General features: G+C 39.7%; 1 protein-coding gene across 2 annotated transcripts in view; it reads left to right on the top strand.

Annotated features, from left to right (window-relative positions):
- The window catches only part of LOC308392867 (cGMP-inhibited 3',5'-cyclic phosphodiesterase 3A-like), an 87,380-nt gene extending 71,271 nt beyond the window's left edge, over positions 1-16,109 (top strand). For both annotated transcript variants that reach the window (XM_080876152.1, XM_080876151.1), the window contains exons 7-14: positions 73-210; positions 414-525; positions 746-859; positions 1,459-1,658; positions 2,065-2,268; positions 3,257-3,418; positions 12,761-13,019; positions 13,297-16,109. In XM_080876152.1, coding sequence (XP_080732278.1) covers positions 73-210; positions 414-525; positions 746-859; positions 1,459-1,658; positions 2,065-2,268; positions 3,257-3,418; positions 12,761-13,019; positions 13,297-13,601 — 1,494 coding nt within the window. In that variant the 3' untranslated portion in view covers positions 13,602-16,109. The remainder of the gene's footprint in view (positions 1-72; positions 211-413; positions 526-745; positions 860-1,458; positions 1,659-2,064; positions 2,269-3,256; positions 3,419-12,760; positions 13,020-13,296) is intronic.
- Positions 16,110-16,583: the final 474 nt, after the last annotated feature.

The raw sequence follows: 16,583 nt of genomic DNA, 5'->3' as shown, positions 1-16,583 counted from the left end.
AGGAACATGTACTCCTTATGTAATATTTTCCTTATTGTTTTCACGTCTTTTGACCATTTGTTACTCACGCAGGACAAACCAATCTTGGCACCAGAGCCTTTAATAATGGAGGGCCTGGAACCTCTGATGAGTCAGCTGAACAATTGGAACTTCCCCATCTTCACCTTGATAGAGAAGACCAATGGGAGATGTGGACGAATCCTCAGTCAGGTCCGCCAGAGTGTCAAAGTGACAAATTATTTTATATTACAAAACAGTAGCATACTTTACTATTTATAACACTGTCTTTTAATTTTTTTCATTACATTTTTCAGTTTTACACATTTATTGAACACTTTTGTTATATTTAATATATCTGGATCTGGTGATGTCCATGGGGTCTGATATATATATATATATATTTTATCTTTCAGGTATCATATAGGCTCTTTGAGGACACTGGCCTGTTTCAGACTTTTAAGATCCCCGTAAAAGAATTCATGAACTACTTCCATGCCCTTGAGAATGGTTACAGAGACATACCATGTAAGCTCGAGCATCTTCCTGCTTTTGTTTTTCACTTTGCTTCAGATTACTCGTTGCAAGGATGAAAGCAGCCACTAGATGGAAATGTTGAGCAATCTATGCAGCATTAGTACTCTGCACTGCCTTGAAGTTTAATTGAACAGACATTAGCAGCCCAACACTGCACCCTGGTGGAGACGATCACACACACTGAGCAGACTTGTTATCTTCTCTAATCCAGATCACAACAGGGTCCATGCCACAGATGTGCTTCACGCAGTCTGGTACCTCACCACGCAGCCTGTGCCTGGCCTGCCCAGCCTCATGACTGACCACGGCTCTGCCAGTGACTCAGGTATGTCCATCAGTGCATGCATGCTGACAGCTGATGTCCTGACAGGTGTGTATGTGTATCCATCAGTCCATAAAAGTATGCAAAACTTGTTGTCAAGTTTTTAAATAAGAACAATATTTGCTCTACTGTACTTTTTTGCGCTTAAGATTTTCTATATGTAGGTCATTTTTTTTTTATCCTGAATTTTTTCACATCCCCTGCAGCCATCTCATTAATGTCAAAGTATCAAACCTGCAGGAGTGTGTGTTCTTATCCCACTCAAAGTTGGTCTTATCTTACTCAGGCTTTTGGCACTTGCATACCAAACACTATTTGAAGTCTAGAACAGCATGAAATTGCAGGCAGATTAGAGTTCCCTCTTACCCATATTTCCATAACCTCATTTGTATGCCTTACTTGGGCCATCCCTTTGATCCACATATAAGTGGATTTGAACGTTAAAGTATGTGTGTGTGCTTCTGTGTGTTGTGCTCCAGAGCACGTGCGTGCGCGTGTTTAGGTGTGTGCAGATGAAGGTACTGTACAGTTGTGTGTGTCTTGTGTAAATTCTGACACCTTTCTCTTCAGCCTCCTCACTTTGTCTTCTCCCCCGTGGCTAGACTCCGACAGTGGAATAACACACAGTCACATGGGCTTCCTGGTTTCAAAGACCTACACTGTGTCAGAAGATGGTTATGGCTGCCTGTCAGGCCTCATACCTGCTCTGGAGCTCATGGCTCTTTACGTGGCTGCCGCCATGCACGATTATGATCACCCAGGGCGGACAAACGCTTTCCTCGTGGCCACCAGCGCCCCACAGGTGCTCATGCTATTCAGCCTACAGCATGGTCAACAGTATGTGATTAAATAAAAGTTTGTTTACTTGATTTACTGTCACACCCTTGTTTTTCTTTTTCACCTGAATTATGATTTGATAGATTATTTGTCTATTTCACTGTCAGCCTGCTTCAAAAAACAAACAAATCAACAGTTAGAATACCTGTTTACAGGTTACCAGGTAGAAATGTTACTGTTTGGTCTAGTTCTACATTGTGTTATCAATAAAAAGAAATCATAGAAATTATTGTATTAAGTAAATTACCCAATTTTGAGCAATGATGACATAATGATACTGAAAGAGTAGCTTGCCTATCAGAGAGCAATAATGTAGGCTTTAATTTCCCTGTCAGTAGTGTCTAACAATTATGGTTTGTTTTGTTTGACAGGCGGTGCTCTACAACGACCGCTCAGTTTTGGAAAACCACCACGCTGCCGCAGCCTGGAACCTCTTCCTGTCACAGCCAGAGTACAACTTCCTGGTCAATCTGGACCATGTGGAGTTCAAACGCTTCCGTTTCCTGGTCATTGAGGCCATACTGGCCACTGATCTGAAGAAGCATTTTGACTTCCTAGCTGAGTTCAATGCCAAGGTATTCTAAAAACATCCCTGTTCAATGTTTCACATTCATTTGACAAATTAAAGAACTCTTCAGAGGTAGTTTATCCTTTTAAGCCAGTGTAAACATTGAGTTGAGCATATCTGTTTTCAAATATAACATGAAAAGCTTACAATTGATTTTTTTTTTTGGTTATTGTTAAAATTAAATAGCCAAGTAATAAATTGCTTGGAAAAGTTGGGGTCAAACATATTCTGTAGACATGCTTTCCTAACAGATCAGTTCTTTTAAAAACTGGGACAACGCTTCAGGAAAAGGAAGCTGTCAAGTGGTCTTCAAGGAGCAGATCTGTTTGTGCAATACATTGCAGTGCTCTCAATGTAAGTCAACAACACAAAGTACCCCATAGCCTTCAAGAACTCACTGGAGTGCAGACACAGTGTTGGCTTTCGATTTGAGGGTCCGCATTCCTCTCATTGTGAGTTCTACTACAGCGTTGCTGCTCAATGGCCAAGGCCTGTCAGCTAACATTGAGGTTGCTGGTTTGGCAGCAGAAGTAACAATAAGGTCTCTCAGAGTCCCTGCTCTGCTCTTCCTGGACGCGAATTAGCTTTGGGTGAAGTAGCCGTCAAGCTTTCCTGTTTCCTGAGCCTCTTTAGATCCGAAGCTCATTAAGCTTAACTAGAAATAATCGATTCATTCAAAAAGTGCTGAGATCAACTTTATATATGATTGAGTCCTGCTTTTCTTAGAAATATGTTCAAGCTCTGTATAGGTTAAAGCACCTTATTGAAGCATTGTTTATATAGTAAGTAGCTTTGACAACAAGAATTGGGTTATGTCAGTATTAGCTTAACTACATAATCCTAAGTCTTATATATGTTTGTTTCGTCCTCAGTCCAATGAACTGATGCTGTAAACTATAGCTTAACAGAAAACATTTCAGCAGAAGATTATAGCTGTGGTTACATAACATGTTTGAATATGCTAATGCTGTCATGGCTGTCTGTCAATCCCTCAGGTAGGTGATGATCCATCTACAGGTATCGACTGGTCTAACGAGAATGACAGGTTGCTAGTCTGCCAGATGTGCATCAAACTCGCTGATATAAATGGGCCTCTGAAGTGCAAGGAGCTACATCTGCAATGGACAGAGGGCATTGTCAATGAGTTCTATGAACAGGTGTGTGAACAATCTTTTATGGGACCTAAGAACTCAGCTAAGCTAAAGGTCAGGGTGCACCTGCACACCAACATGACACCACACAGTACAGTATAGTACTGTCGCATAACACTAATCATACCAGTGTCAGTGTAACTTTTTAGCCATGACCTTTTTAGTAATATTCGGGTGGTTTATGCATTAATATGTATTATTTGTATAATAACAATAATGTGTAAATAACTGATTATGATTTCATAGACTGAAATAACATTGCTGAAGCAATGCTAGCAACAATTTAGCTTTTATTTCTATGTAATTTACAGGATATACTTAGAGGTAGTAGAATTAGACTACCCCTAATGTCATGACATGCAACACATACAATAAGATTTGTTGTCTTTAACAAGAGAAAGTTGCATTTTACACATGCCCAATAAAGCTGTAAAAACAAAACAAAATAAAAAAGTAATAAAAAATGCAATACTATAGAAATCCAATCTATAAAGCAATGTACTTAAAAGATAAAAATAAAATAAAAAAGTGCTATTTCTGTGCAACTAGTGACTTAGAGCTATTGGAAAGATACTGGGAGGGGAAAACTGAGTTCATTTTTGGCTGTTGGATAGAAACGGTTCCCGGATCTGGAAATGCAGGTCTTTAAAGTCCTACAAACAGAGGAGAAACAGAGAAACAGAAACAGAAACAGAGGAGATATTTTAAGCGAGAACTGAACTCTAACTAATCTTGAGTTGAAATGAATGGCTTGAATTCTGCAACAGCAAAGGTAGAGGGACGATGTGATGGGAAAGATTTTAAATTTGATTCTGGAGCCATTGATAATAATATGGGAGAAATATGCTCTCTCTTTCTAGTCCCTGTCAGTATTCTTACTGCAGCATTTTGGATCAAGTGAAGGGAGTTTTTAGGACAGCCTGATAAGAACGAATTACAGTCTACAAGTAATAGATGCATGAACTAGTTTTTCAGCTTCACTCTGAGAAAGGATGTTTCTAATTTTAGAGATATTGAAGAACATACAACGACTTCAAGATTGCTCACAGTGTTATTGGAGGCCAAGGTAATGGAGGATGGAGGCTCACTGGCTCACAGAAGGCAGGCAGAAAGATGATTGGACTACAGCAGTGATGTCAGCAATGAGTCTGACAACATGAGAAAGTGGAAATTATGCAAAAAATAAACCAGCAGTCAAACAGCCAGGAAAGCCGGCTGGATTAGCATACAGTAACATACTCTTTCTTCAAAAAGATTCCTTCTGATTTACAATTAAATAGCAATCTATTTCCAGGATAGCACTGTATCAAAGAACCATGAAAGAAAACATAACCCTGTTAGACAGAAAATAAATAAATACATGTAATATTTGTAAAAATTGGCCCTAAGAAAAGCACAGCATGTATGTTGTGTGTGACGTCTTCCCGGATATGAATGAATAACAGCTATAGCAAGGATTCCTAGTTGCCTTGGTAACCAACCCCAAGTGTCATACTGTACACTATAGACTAGAAAGCCTCTGTTCCCACAGAGCAGAAAGATTGGAACGCAAAACCAAATGAGTTTTATAAAACGACTGGATCTCAGACAGATCTTCAATTTGATGGAATTTATTAACAGTTGGACTCACATAAAAGAGGATACAACGAGGGGAGGAGGAGCTCTGAGATCCGGTTTTCCCTGTCATTACAGTAGCCTAAACAGAAGCGTTATATAATGACAGTGAGCAGATGCTGTCTAAATTAATACAAACTCTTGGCTGGAAGAAAATTTCATTAACTGCCTCCTCATGTAGGCGCCTGAATTTTCATTTATCCCAACTTCCCTTTGATGACACTTTTGTGCTCTGTTTAGTTTGTAAAAGTTGAGGCGTTCCCCATGCAGTGGCACAGTATTTATAATACTGTAGATTTATATCTGTACATTGTGTAGAAGTCGTTCTTTGCTGTTCTTTGTTTCACATCTAGGGCCTTTGGTCCATCTCCTTTATGAACTTCAGTCTTACCTGGGGCATACACACCAATCTATTATATTGCCAGATGCTCTCCAAGAAGTCAGCTTTTGTTGTTAGTTTTGGCAAGCATCCATCCATCCATTTCTTTTGCTTATCTAACTCGGCTGTCCCAGGGGCCTGGAGCCTGTCCCAGCCGTCATAGGGGGAGAGGCAGGGTACATCCTGGACAGGTCCCCAGTCTATTGCAAGACTGTTACATAGAGACAGACAACCATTTACTCTCACATTTACACCTACAGGGGGGTTAGAAAGCACACACTAAAAGATACATATAAAGGTAGGAGAAGCTGACAGGAAACCAAGAGTATTTACCTGTGGCCTCTGCCAACTCCCTGAATACTTGTGACAACTTGTAATACTTCACCAGCGGATTGAGTAGACTGATAAAGAGCCATAACAGACAAGACTGGAGGCCTATAAGAAAAGAAAAAGTAAAAGAAAATGAAGTTGGGGAAAAAGTTAACAGAAGGAGCAGAAGGGAGAGAAAAATAGAGTAGAAGAGCAGGGCCCACGCCTATGAGGTGCCGTAAGGGACATTATTACTGAAACGCTCTCACACACACTACTGAAACGCTCTCACACACATTACTGAAATTTTAGCTCTCACACACACTACTGAAACGCTCTCACACACACTACTGAAATTTTAGCTCTCACACACACTACTGAAACGCTCTCACACACACTACTGAAACGCTCTCACACACATTACTGAAATTTTAGCTCTCACGCACACTACTGAAACGCTCTCACACACACTACTGAAATTTTAGCTCTCACACACACTACTGAAACGCTCTCACACACACTACTGAAACGCTCTCACACACACTACTGAAACGCTCTCACACACATTACTGAAATTTTAGCTCTCACACACACTACTGAAACGCTCTCACACACACTACTGAAACGCTCTCACACACACTACTGAAACGCTCTCACACACACTACTGAAATTTTAGCTCTCACACACACAACTGAAACGCTCTCACACACACACAACTGAAACGCTCTCACACACACACAACTGAAACGCTCTCACACACACAACTGAAACGCTCTCACACACACTACTGAAATTTTAGCTCTCACACACACTACTGAAACGCTCTCACACACACTACTGAAACGCTCTCACACACACTACTGAAACGCTCTCACACACATTACTGAAATTTTAGCTCTCACACACACTACTGAAACGCTCTCACACACACTACTGAAATTTTAGCTCTCACACACACTACTGAAACGCTCTCACACACACTACTGAAACGCTCTCACACACATTACTGAAATTTTAGCTCTCACACACACTACTGAAACGCTCTCACACACATTACTGAAATTTTAGCTCTCACACACACTACTGAAACGCTCTCACACACACTACTGAAACGCTCTCACACACACTACTGAAACGCTCTCACACACACTACTGAAACGCTCTCACACACACTACTGAAATTTTAGCTCTCACACACGCTACTGAAATTTTAGCTCTCACACACACTACTGAAATTTTAGCTCTCACACACACTACTGAAACGCTCTCACACACACTACTGAAACGCTCTCACACACACTACTGAAACGCTCTCACACACACTACTGAAACGCTCTCACACACATTACTGAAATTTTAGCTCTCACACACACTACTGAAACGCTCTCACACACACTACTGAAACGCTCTCACACACACTACTGAAACGCTCTCACACACACTACTGAAATTTTAGCTCTCACACACACTACTGAAACGCTCTCACACACACTACTGAAATTTTAGCTCTCACACACACTACTGAAACGCTCTCACACACACTACTGAAACGCTCTCACACACATTACTGAAATTTTAGCTCTCACACACACTACTGAAACGCTCTCACACACATTACTGAAATTTTAGCTCTCACACACACTACTGAAACGCTCTCACACACACTACTGAAACGCTCTCACACACACTACTGAAACGCTCTCACACACACTACTGAAACGCTCTCACACACACTACTGAAATTTTAGCTCTCACACACGCTACTGAAATTTTAGCTCTCACACACACTACTGAAATTTTAGCTCTCACACACACTACTGAAACGCTCTCACACACACTACTGAAACGCTCTCACACACACTACTGAAACGCTCTCACACACACTACTGAAACGCTCTCACACACACTACTGAAATTTTAGCTCTCACACACGCTACTGAAATTTTAGCTCTCACACACACTACTGAAATTTTAGCTCTCACACACACTACTGAAACGCTCTCACACACACACAACTGAAACGCTCTCACACACACAACTGAAACGCTCTCACACACACTACTGAAACGCTCTCACACACTACTGAAATTTTAGCTCTCACACACACTACTGAAGCGCTCTCACACACTACTGAAATTTTAGCTCTCACACACACTACTGAAACGCTCTCACACACTACTGAAATTTTAGCTCTCACACACACTACTGAAGCGCTCTCACACACACTACTGAAACGCTCTCACACACACAACTGAAACGCTCTCACACACACTACTGAAGCGCTCTCACACACACAACTGAAACGCTCTCACACACACAACTGAAACGCTCTCACACACACTACTGAAAAACCAAGTCATTTCAGTTAAACAGGAAGTTAATTCTTGACAAGGAAACTGAAGGAAAAAGTGTTAGATTTCAAACAAACCACTACACAGATGTCTACTCAGCAACCTGTTAGTTAGGGGTGGGTTTTTATAATCGATTTATTGATTAAAATCGATTCTGGCTTGGATAACGTGAAATCGATTCATTAAAATCCTGAATCGATTTTTTAATATAAATTTATTTTACCCGAAATCCCAGAATCTCTGGTGAAACCTCACAAAATTTCAACAACCACCAAACAGCTAAGACAGTAAATGAGAGCAGGTACATGGCTTCTGCACAAAGACGTAAACACACAGCGCGGACCCGCGGATCAGAATCAGTGAGATGTCGCCTTTCTCACCCGACAGCACGGACACGGTCGGGGCTGAAAGCCGACAGCTCGCTGACTCGGCAGGTCCGCGCTTTGTTTTCACGCCGTTTTTGCGCCGATTCTAAAGCTGTTAGTTTGATCTCTCTCCAAACAATATTGACTGAACCAGCAGCAAAAGAAGATCCAAACTGCGCTTCACATAAACATCGTCATGAATTCCCTCACTGTTTTGCTTCCACCACGATAAAATCGCACGTCATGCACAGCCCTCTCTCTCTCTTTCTCTCTCTCTGTACTTCAAGAACAGTTTCCCGTCTAAAAATCTGTTTTCTGTATTATTCGCTTGCTTGTTATGCACAAGTCTACTGTTGTTTACAGCGCAGTCGGCCGCTGTTTTTTTTTTTTTTTTCATTTTACATACTTCCGAAAAGAAAACCTAATTTCTGCCGTTCAATACTGAATAAATTTAAACTTTTTTAAATTATGCAAAATGCAAAACGTTAGCCGTGTCTCTAATAAAACCGCTGTAACGTCAGAGGTAACGTTCATATGTTGATTAATGGTTTTCTTTCGTTTTTGATGTACTGCAGAATATTTTTTATAAAATCCCAGGCCAGGAAAACCACCTTCATGTTTTTATGTGTTTTATCTTCAGCTACTTTGACACAAAGGCATCTGCTGTGATGCTCACACCTTTGATAAAGTCTTGCGTGTGTCAGCTTCCTTTTTTTAAATACAAAAATATGTAAATGTACTGATCTGAATTATAATATTTCTGACTGTCAAAATTCCCCATAATCAAATCGAATTGAATTGAATCGAATCGTGGAACAAATCGATTCTGGACCTTAGTGAGACAGCTGCATTACTTAACAATATATTAGCCTCAGCATAAGTCAAAATTTAGAATAGCGGGAGACGTGCATTATCCTGGTTATTTTTTTGGCATATGTGCTTTTTGTCTTTTTTAGCAAAGAAAAATATCTTAAAATCATCAATAAAACCAGGGAGAGAAGGCTTAGCGTTCCTCCATTTAGCACAATGGATATGATATTTACTCAAAAGTATGATGATGTTAATAATGTCTGAGACATCCAATGCTAGATGATCCATATAAAAAAAATTATGATGTAATTCAAACAGTGGCACATCATTAATATTTAGGGAAATCCAATTTTTTAAGTTGCACCAAATACATTGTGTGATAGGGCATAGGGAAAAAAAAGATGTTCTAGGGTTTCATTTTCATCAGTACAAAAAGAACACTGATCCACCTCAAAGCCAAATCTCTTTTTTTAGAAATTCTGCCACAGTATTAGTTTTGTTTAAAGTGTGTTTCTTTAACTTTAGGTAGAATAGGCTATTTCATAAATTTTTAGTATGCTTTATCCAGTGTATATGAAATAACTAAATTAGAACCATGCCATGTAACCATTCTGTTGTAACTATGAAATATTTTGTCTTTGAAGAAACTACTAACAAATTTCTTATTGCATTTTTATCAAACAGCTGACATTGCCCTAGCAATAAATTTGGGAGCACTGATGAGAAATTATTGTATATCATAAAAATTTTAATCAAATGAAGCAGAGGCAGTGGGACCAGTTCACAAAATTTGTTATATTCTCTTTGAGAACAGTTTAGACAATGTTTTTCTGAAAAGTCTGTGTAACTTAGAATGACACCGTTATCATCCAACAAATCTGTTATGAATATAATGTTTTTGTTCAAACCAGTCACTCTTGAAAATTGATTTTTGATTAAGTGTTATTACCCTATTATTCCATAAGGTTGAATTATGGGGAGAAGTTGTGGGTAAATCTCATTTTCCCAAAAATGCAACGTCTGTTTTATAAAGTTTGATATCTTTATGGGGATTTTATTTGCCGCAAAATCACATTTCGAATAAATTCTAATCCTGTATACTATTTTATTAAACAAGAATCATGGGATGTGGAGCTAAGTAGAGTCTGGCTGTGACAGACAAGATTTTAACCATTTAATTCTAAGGGTGCCAACCATAAATTCCAATTCTGGAGTTTTGATACCACCTTTATTGTATCCCTTCACAAGCTGAGATCTTTCTATGTAATGGGTTTTATTCCTCCACAAAAATTCGAACACATTTCTATTTATGGTTTTCATGGTATTTATCGTTTTTTTATTTTTATATCGTTTACGTGGCGCAAAAAAGGTTGGGGACTGCTGTACTAGCAGGTTGCTGAGTAGAAATCAGTGGCGGCTCCTGAAAAAAATCTCAGGGGGGGCAATTTTTATGATATCGACTAAAATGACCCATTTAATGAGTACATCAAACAACACAATTTTAATTTAAATTTAAAATGAACAACCATATTCTGGCCATTTGTATAGATTTGTAAAAATGAACAACCATATTCTGGCCATTTGTATAGATTTGTAAACTCTTTAACTTGCAGTTTTTCTGCCATTGTCCTTCTGGCAAAAGGGTAGGTTAGAAGCGATCTAACCGAATTTGGGGGAGGCTGTGCCTCAACCGTTAACAATACCGCTGCCATCGTCTCTCTCTGACCTTATAGCTCACTTAGGCTACTGACTGAGGTAAAATTCTAGAACAGCAAATCTTCGCGCGTTTTCTGCAGGGGCGCAATTTTAAGCGCCCCCAAACCATTTAATTCAGCGACGCTGATAGGTCAAATATTTATTATTTTCCCCTGGCAACCATTTAATGATAGGCTATTTCGCTGCATATCAAGGGCGCTTTGACGAGCGCCCCAGAAGAAGAAAAACACCGTTTGTTGGTTGAACTTTAATGAGTCAGCTGGTGAAAATGTTAAAATACGCCTGGCTGTATATGGGCACACACATAGTAAAACTATCATTGATGAATTTTTTAAAAATATATATTTTTACTCCTCCACATTTGGGGGGGCGGAGCCCGAGCGCCCCCTATGGGCCAGCCGCCACTGGTAGAAATCCTTGTAGTGTTTTGAAATATACCACTTTTTCCATCAGTTTCCTTGTCAGGAAACAACTTCCTGTTCAGCAGAAATGCCTCTGGTTTCAGTGGTGTGTGTGAGAGCGTTTCAGTAGTGTGTGTGAGAGTGTTTCAGTTGTGTGTGTGAGAGCGTTTCAGTAGTGTGTGTGAGAGCTAAAATTTCAGTAGTGTGTGTGAGAGCGTTTCAGTAGTGTGTGTGAGAGCGTTTCAGTAGTGTGTGTGAGAGCGTTTCAGTAGTGTGTGTGAGAGCATTTCAGTTGTGTGTGTGAGAGCTAAAATTTCAGTAGTGTGTGTGAGAGCGTTTCAGTAGTGTGTGTGAGAGCTAAAATTCACCTAGTAACCGTAGTCAAGATAAGGGCTTGAGCATATTCTTCTTGACCCAGAAGCAATTAGCTGAGGTGTGTGCCAAGCCTAAATACTGTAACAAAAATTCACTGTGGGTGGGTTTAGACTAAAGGCAAAAACAGATTCTGTTTGGTACTGCAGGACCAAAAAAAAATAGGCCATGATTACATATGATATTATTACAATGACAACGAAGCCAAGCATACATAAGGCCTACAGCATATATGAATCATTAGTTGTTGTTTTTTAAACAAAGCTATAAGATACCCCAGCTGTCTCCACTGTTCTTCTCTTATATGTAGATACAATGTAAAATTAAAATGTACAATATGTGACTGAAAAGATACAATAGTCCTGTCATGGAGTTATGACAGCTCCTTACACAATAGCAGCTCTCAGAAGGAGCACTTCCATTACTTTCTCAATATGTCAGAGGGATTAAATGAAGGAGGAATTAAGGGAAGCAAAAAATCAATCATGCCTGAAATCCAGAAGTCTACGTACAGGAAAAAAATACAGAAGAGGGCGACTATGTTTCAGTATTAGTACTTGCTCTTCTTTGATTGGCATATGACCTGGACAAAAACAAATGATATGAATCTTAAGCAGCCGGCCTTTGCAGTCATTGAGGCGACTTATGTTGTGATTTGGCGCTATATAAATAAAATTGAATTGAATTGAATTAACAGATGACTAAAAACATCTCTTATTGCAAAACAAAAAATCTATGGCAGCGGTTTTCAAATTTTGTCTTGCGTATCAGAAGCTGAAGTGGGATAAATATATTAATTATGGCCGGATTCCATTTAGGAGAGATCCTGCTCTTGTGTGTGACAGGTCACTGTTATGGTGTACTGGAAAATTTGACCTCTGCCATCAGTTTTTCCACCTGGTTTCCCTTCAGTCAAACCCAATCTCAGAATCAACTATGCTTATGCTAACCACAATTACTCATTTCCTGTAAAACAATATGAAATTAACTGGCGATAATTTTATATCTAAATGGCTTGTACTTTGTGTAGGGTGATGAGGAGTCCAGCCTTGGCCTTCCTGTCAGCCCTTTCATGGATCGAGCAGCCCCACAGCTTGCCAAACTCCAGGAATCCTTCATCACCCACATCGTTGGACCCCTGTGTAACTCCTATGACTCGGCCAGCCTCATGCCTGGACGATGGGTGGAACCCAACCCGGAGGAGGAGGGGCCAGAGGTTGGAGAGAATGAGGAGGAGGATGAGGAGGATACTGCAGAAGAAGACACGTCCACCTGCTCGGAAGCGTCCCGTAAGTATTCAAATGTAAATCTGCAATAATGATAACAGTATTTATATTTGAATGTCTATCTAAAAAGAGAAATTTATTTGTTTAGAATAATTTGTTTGTGCATTCATGGGCAGCATTTTTTGATTAACAAAAAGAAAAGAAGAACTTAGATTCCTGTAAAAGATGAGACGTTTGGGGAGGCATTTCCTCCCACTCGTAAGTTTTTACCCCTGCCAAAGATGTCTGATCACAGAGAACGACGGACGTATTAATTCACGGAGGTGTTTGTTTTCTCCAGAGAAAGCAACTCCCAAGAAGAGGAGGAAAGTCTTCTGCCAGATCACGCAGCACCTGCTGGAGAACCACGAGATGTGGAAAAAGGTGATTGCAGAAGAGAACCAAAAACAGGCACAAGGAGCGGAGCCTGTCCATTTAAACAATGTAGCTGAACCTATTCTGGCTATTCATGAAGAGGAAGAGGAGTCAGGTAGCAGAGAGGAGCTGATAGAAGGAGAGGATCCAGAGGAGGAACCAGAATGGCCTGTAGCTCTGAGGGAAGACTCTAAACCTCAAGAGCAACTAGAGGAGGGGGACCCACAATGAAACAACACAGGGGAAATATGGCATCATTCAGGACAAGGACATGAAGAAGTGTTACTTGGTTTTCTATTAACTGACTCCTGTTTTTGCCAGCACATCACTTAGACACAACACTGTAGATGTTTGGGAAATGTGTGCCTATAAAGAAAAAAAAACAGGGTGGCAAAATATGTGCTTTACACATGTTATCTGAATATTTGATTTCACCAAACATATAAAGCTTTCCATATTGCAATACGGGACTATTCCTATACTTTGGGATAAAAACTCTTTTGCTACTGTCAAAAGAAGAAGAAGCCTGGTGGCACAAGCTTCAGCCCTTTGTGGTAACGCAGGACTCCAGAAATTTGCTGCCAGTTTATATATAATTACTTCCTGAGTGCATATATATATAAATATATATATGAACTTGTGTTTCAATTTTAGCATTTTTGAGCTCTCCCACTGGCTGTGTGTTATTTCTTTTGTTTTTGTTTTCTATACATGGATTATAAAGGGGGTCAAAAAAATGAGGAACATTGGTGTTTGCCAAAATAAATGACTCACCCTTGGGAATTAGCATACAATATCAACTATTTACACATTTTATGTTTTCCATTTGTTGCCATTTTAGTTTCACACAGAGACCCGAGGCTCGTCACGCTATGCATATGTGCCCATTTGTGCGTGCCTGCATGTTTAAATGAATGCGCTCATGTGCACAATTCCTCTGCAGATGACATAGATGAATTCAGAAGGTTTCTTGTTATTTGTAATACATTACTGTCCCAGATATTGTATTCAAAGGACCTGCACCGGCAGCAATCATGCATTCAAACAGAACCAGAAAACAGATCCTTTTACCACTTAAGAAAACTTAACGCCATCTCAAAAAAGGTGACATTTAATTCAAATTCATTTGTGTCCCCTCAAGTATTGTTTAAAAATCGCCTTTTGACAGGAAGTCCTTTTTTCTTCTTGTCATCATCATTTTAATACTCATGCAGCTGGACTCAGTGTGTCGTGCAATCTATAATTAGTGTTGCTTAAAATCTGTAAACGATGCTGACCTTGAACCCTCAGGAAACCCTCCCCAGCTGTTGAAATTCAACGTGAACATCACATAACAGGACATTACGTGAAAAACACACCAGAAATCTAAACTTTAACTCTGTTCATAAAATAAGGCTTAGTTTATGTCACAGCTGCTGACTTTGATTTTTTCATGGTGACTCTCTCTGAATCCCATCCTGGCACCTCAGGGAGTTAATTCTTCTCTTCAAGTTCAGTGCAGGCAGAGTGCATCAGCTGGTGGATGAAGTTTCGCAAAGAATATTGATTACATCAGTTTGCATGATAATACACGAAGGGAATGTTTCCCCTGTCATTTCAAATTTAGATGATCATAATCTGTCTGTTTTTTTAACATCACATGACTTTCTCTCACGTTAGTCTTCTCACACTGGCGGTGCAGCAGCATTGGAGCCAAAGCAATTCTCTCTGTTTATGTAACAATTGCAGCTGTTTGGAGTTTGCGCTTTATTTAATGAAACCAATGTTCAGCAGATAAATGCTGGGAACCGTTTTTATGATTTCACCCGGGTCAAGATAACAGCACTGCAGCGTGTAATGTTTTATCAATTTCACCTTTCGTCACATCAGCTTCTTTCCATGTGATTTTTGTCCCGACTGTCTCCCGTTTCTTTGTGATGGTGGGAAGTATTTATGAGTAACATTGTAAAAACTGTGAAATTTCACAGGAATTATTTTAGCAGCCAGACATTCACCAACAATTCTGACAGTTAAATGTTAAGTCACATTTTTCAACTGAAATAAAGCCATAAGTGTAAATAACCAAGTACATACAGAAGCTTGAATAAGATACAAAATCTAATGAATATCCAACTTAATTTGAATCACTGACATTTACACACAAACTAAAAAAATGAATGCATTGAATTGAATAAGTGCTCTATTTAGAATCAGCAGTTCAAATTTCTGTTACGGATGCAGTCAGCAAGCATCTCATGCTGCACCACTGCTCTCTGTCATAATCTGATTTCTTTAAACTGATCTTTGGAAAGGTGGACGGCAGATATACGAGTCTGTACACATGACACGAGAGGTGAAATTACACTGTAACACACGGCTGTGTCAACGCATTGTATTCTAGCATATCCTGCGTTGACGTAGCGTCACACAATATGTCCGGCTGTGCTGAATAGAGCGCCGCATCCACAATGGGCCGTTCTGCTTTTTCTGCCTCTCCTCTGCAGTTTGTCTTACACAGGGAGGAGCGCACGCACAAGCTCAATAATTGGTTGACCTACTGATTAGTAGGTCATCTCAGATTTACGAAACCCTTTATCAGGCCAGAATTGTTACAAGCCATTGAATCGGGACAATGTTAGTTCTTTGGGCCTCAAATGACCATGGGTTGCTGGGTGCATTGTGTCTTGTAAATGCATGCTCTTTTCTGTATGCTGATGCATTTCATGCCCAATGAGCTATAATCATCATTACCTGCACAATGGACACATTTTATTTCGCTTTGGAAAAGCCCCGTGAGTATTCATCAATGTTATGTAGGAAAGCTGTTCAGTGTATCTAAGCTTAAGTGGTGCAGAATTGGAAAAACATACATTCTGTCTATGACTCATTGTAACTTCCACTTCCAGGCTGTACAATTACACAATTGCATCACCTCAAACACTCTAGAAATCCTTCCTTTTTGAATGTATATATACATTATTTAGTGTATCTGCGAGAGCAAAACAGTGTGTGTTTGCTTCTATGTCTATTCTTCCATTGACCCCTCTAATGTGACTCCGTCCTGTATTTAATTATCTTGTACTGTTGGGGAGAAGGGGATAGAGATTGTGAAGTAATGAAGGGCAAAGCGATGCTGTGAGTAGTTCTTCAATTCTTCACGGATACTCAGATGAAATTATTATTCACAGAAAGTCCTATAGGATATTTCTCCTCGCGCTTCCTCTTTGATCTGCG

This window comes from Rhamphochromis sp. 'chilingali', assembly GCF_963969265.1.
Source record: "Rhamphochromis sp. 'chilingali' genome assembly, chromosome: 2".
In the NCBI taxonomy this organism is placed as follows: domain Eukaryota; kingdom Metazoa; phylum Chordata; class Actinopteri; order Cichliformes; family Cichlidae; genus Rhamphochromis; species Rhamphochromis sp. 'chilingali'.
The sequence above is the reverse complement of the archived record's forward strand: the minus strand, read 5'-3'. Positions and strand labels throughout refer to the sequence as shown.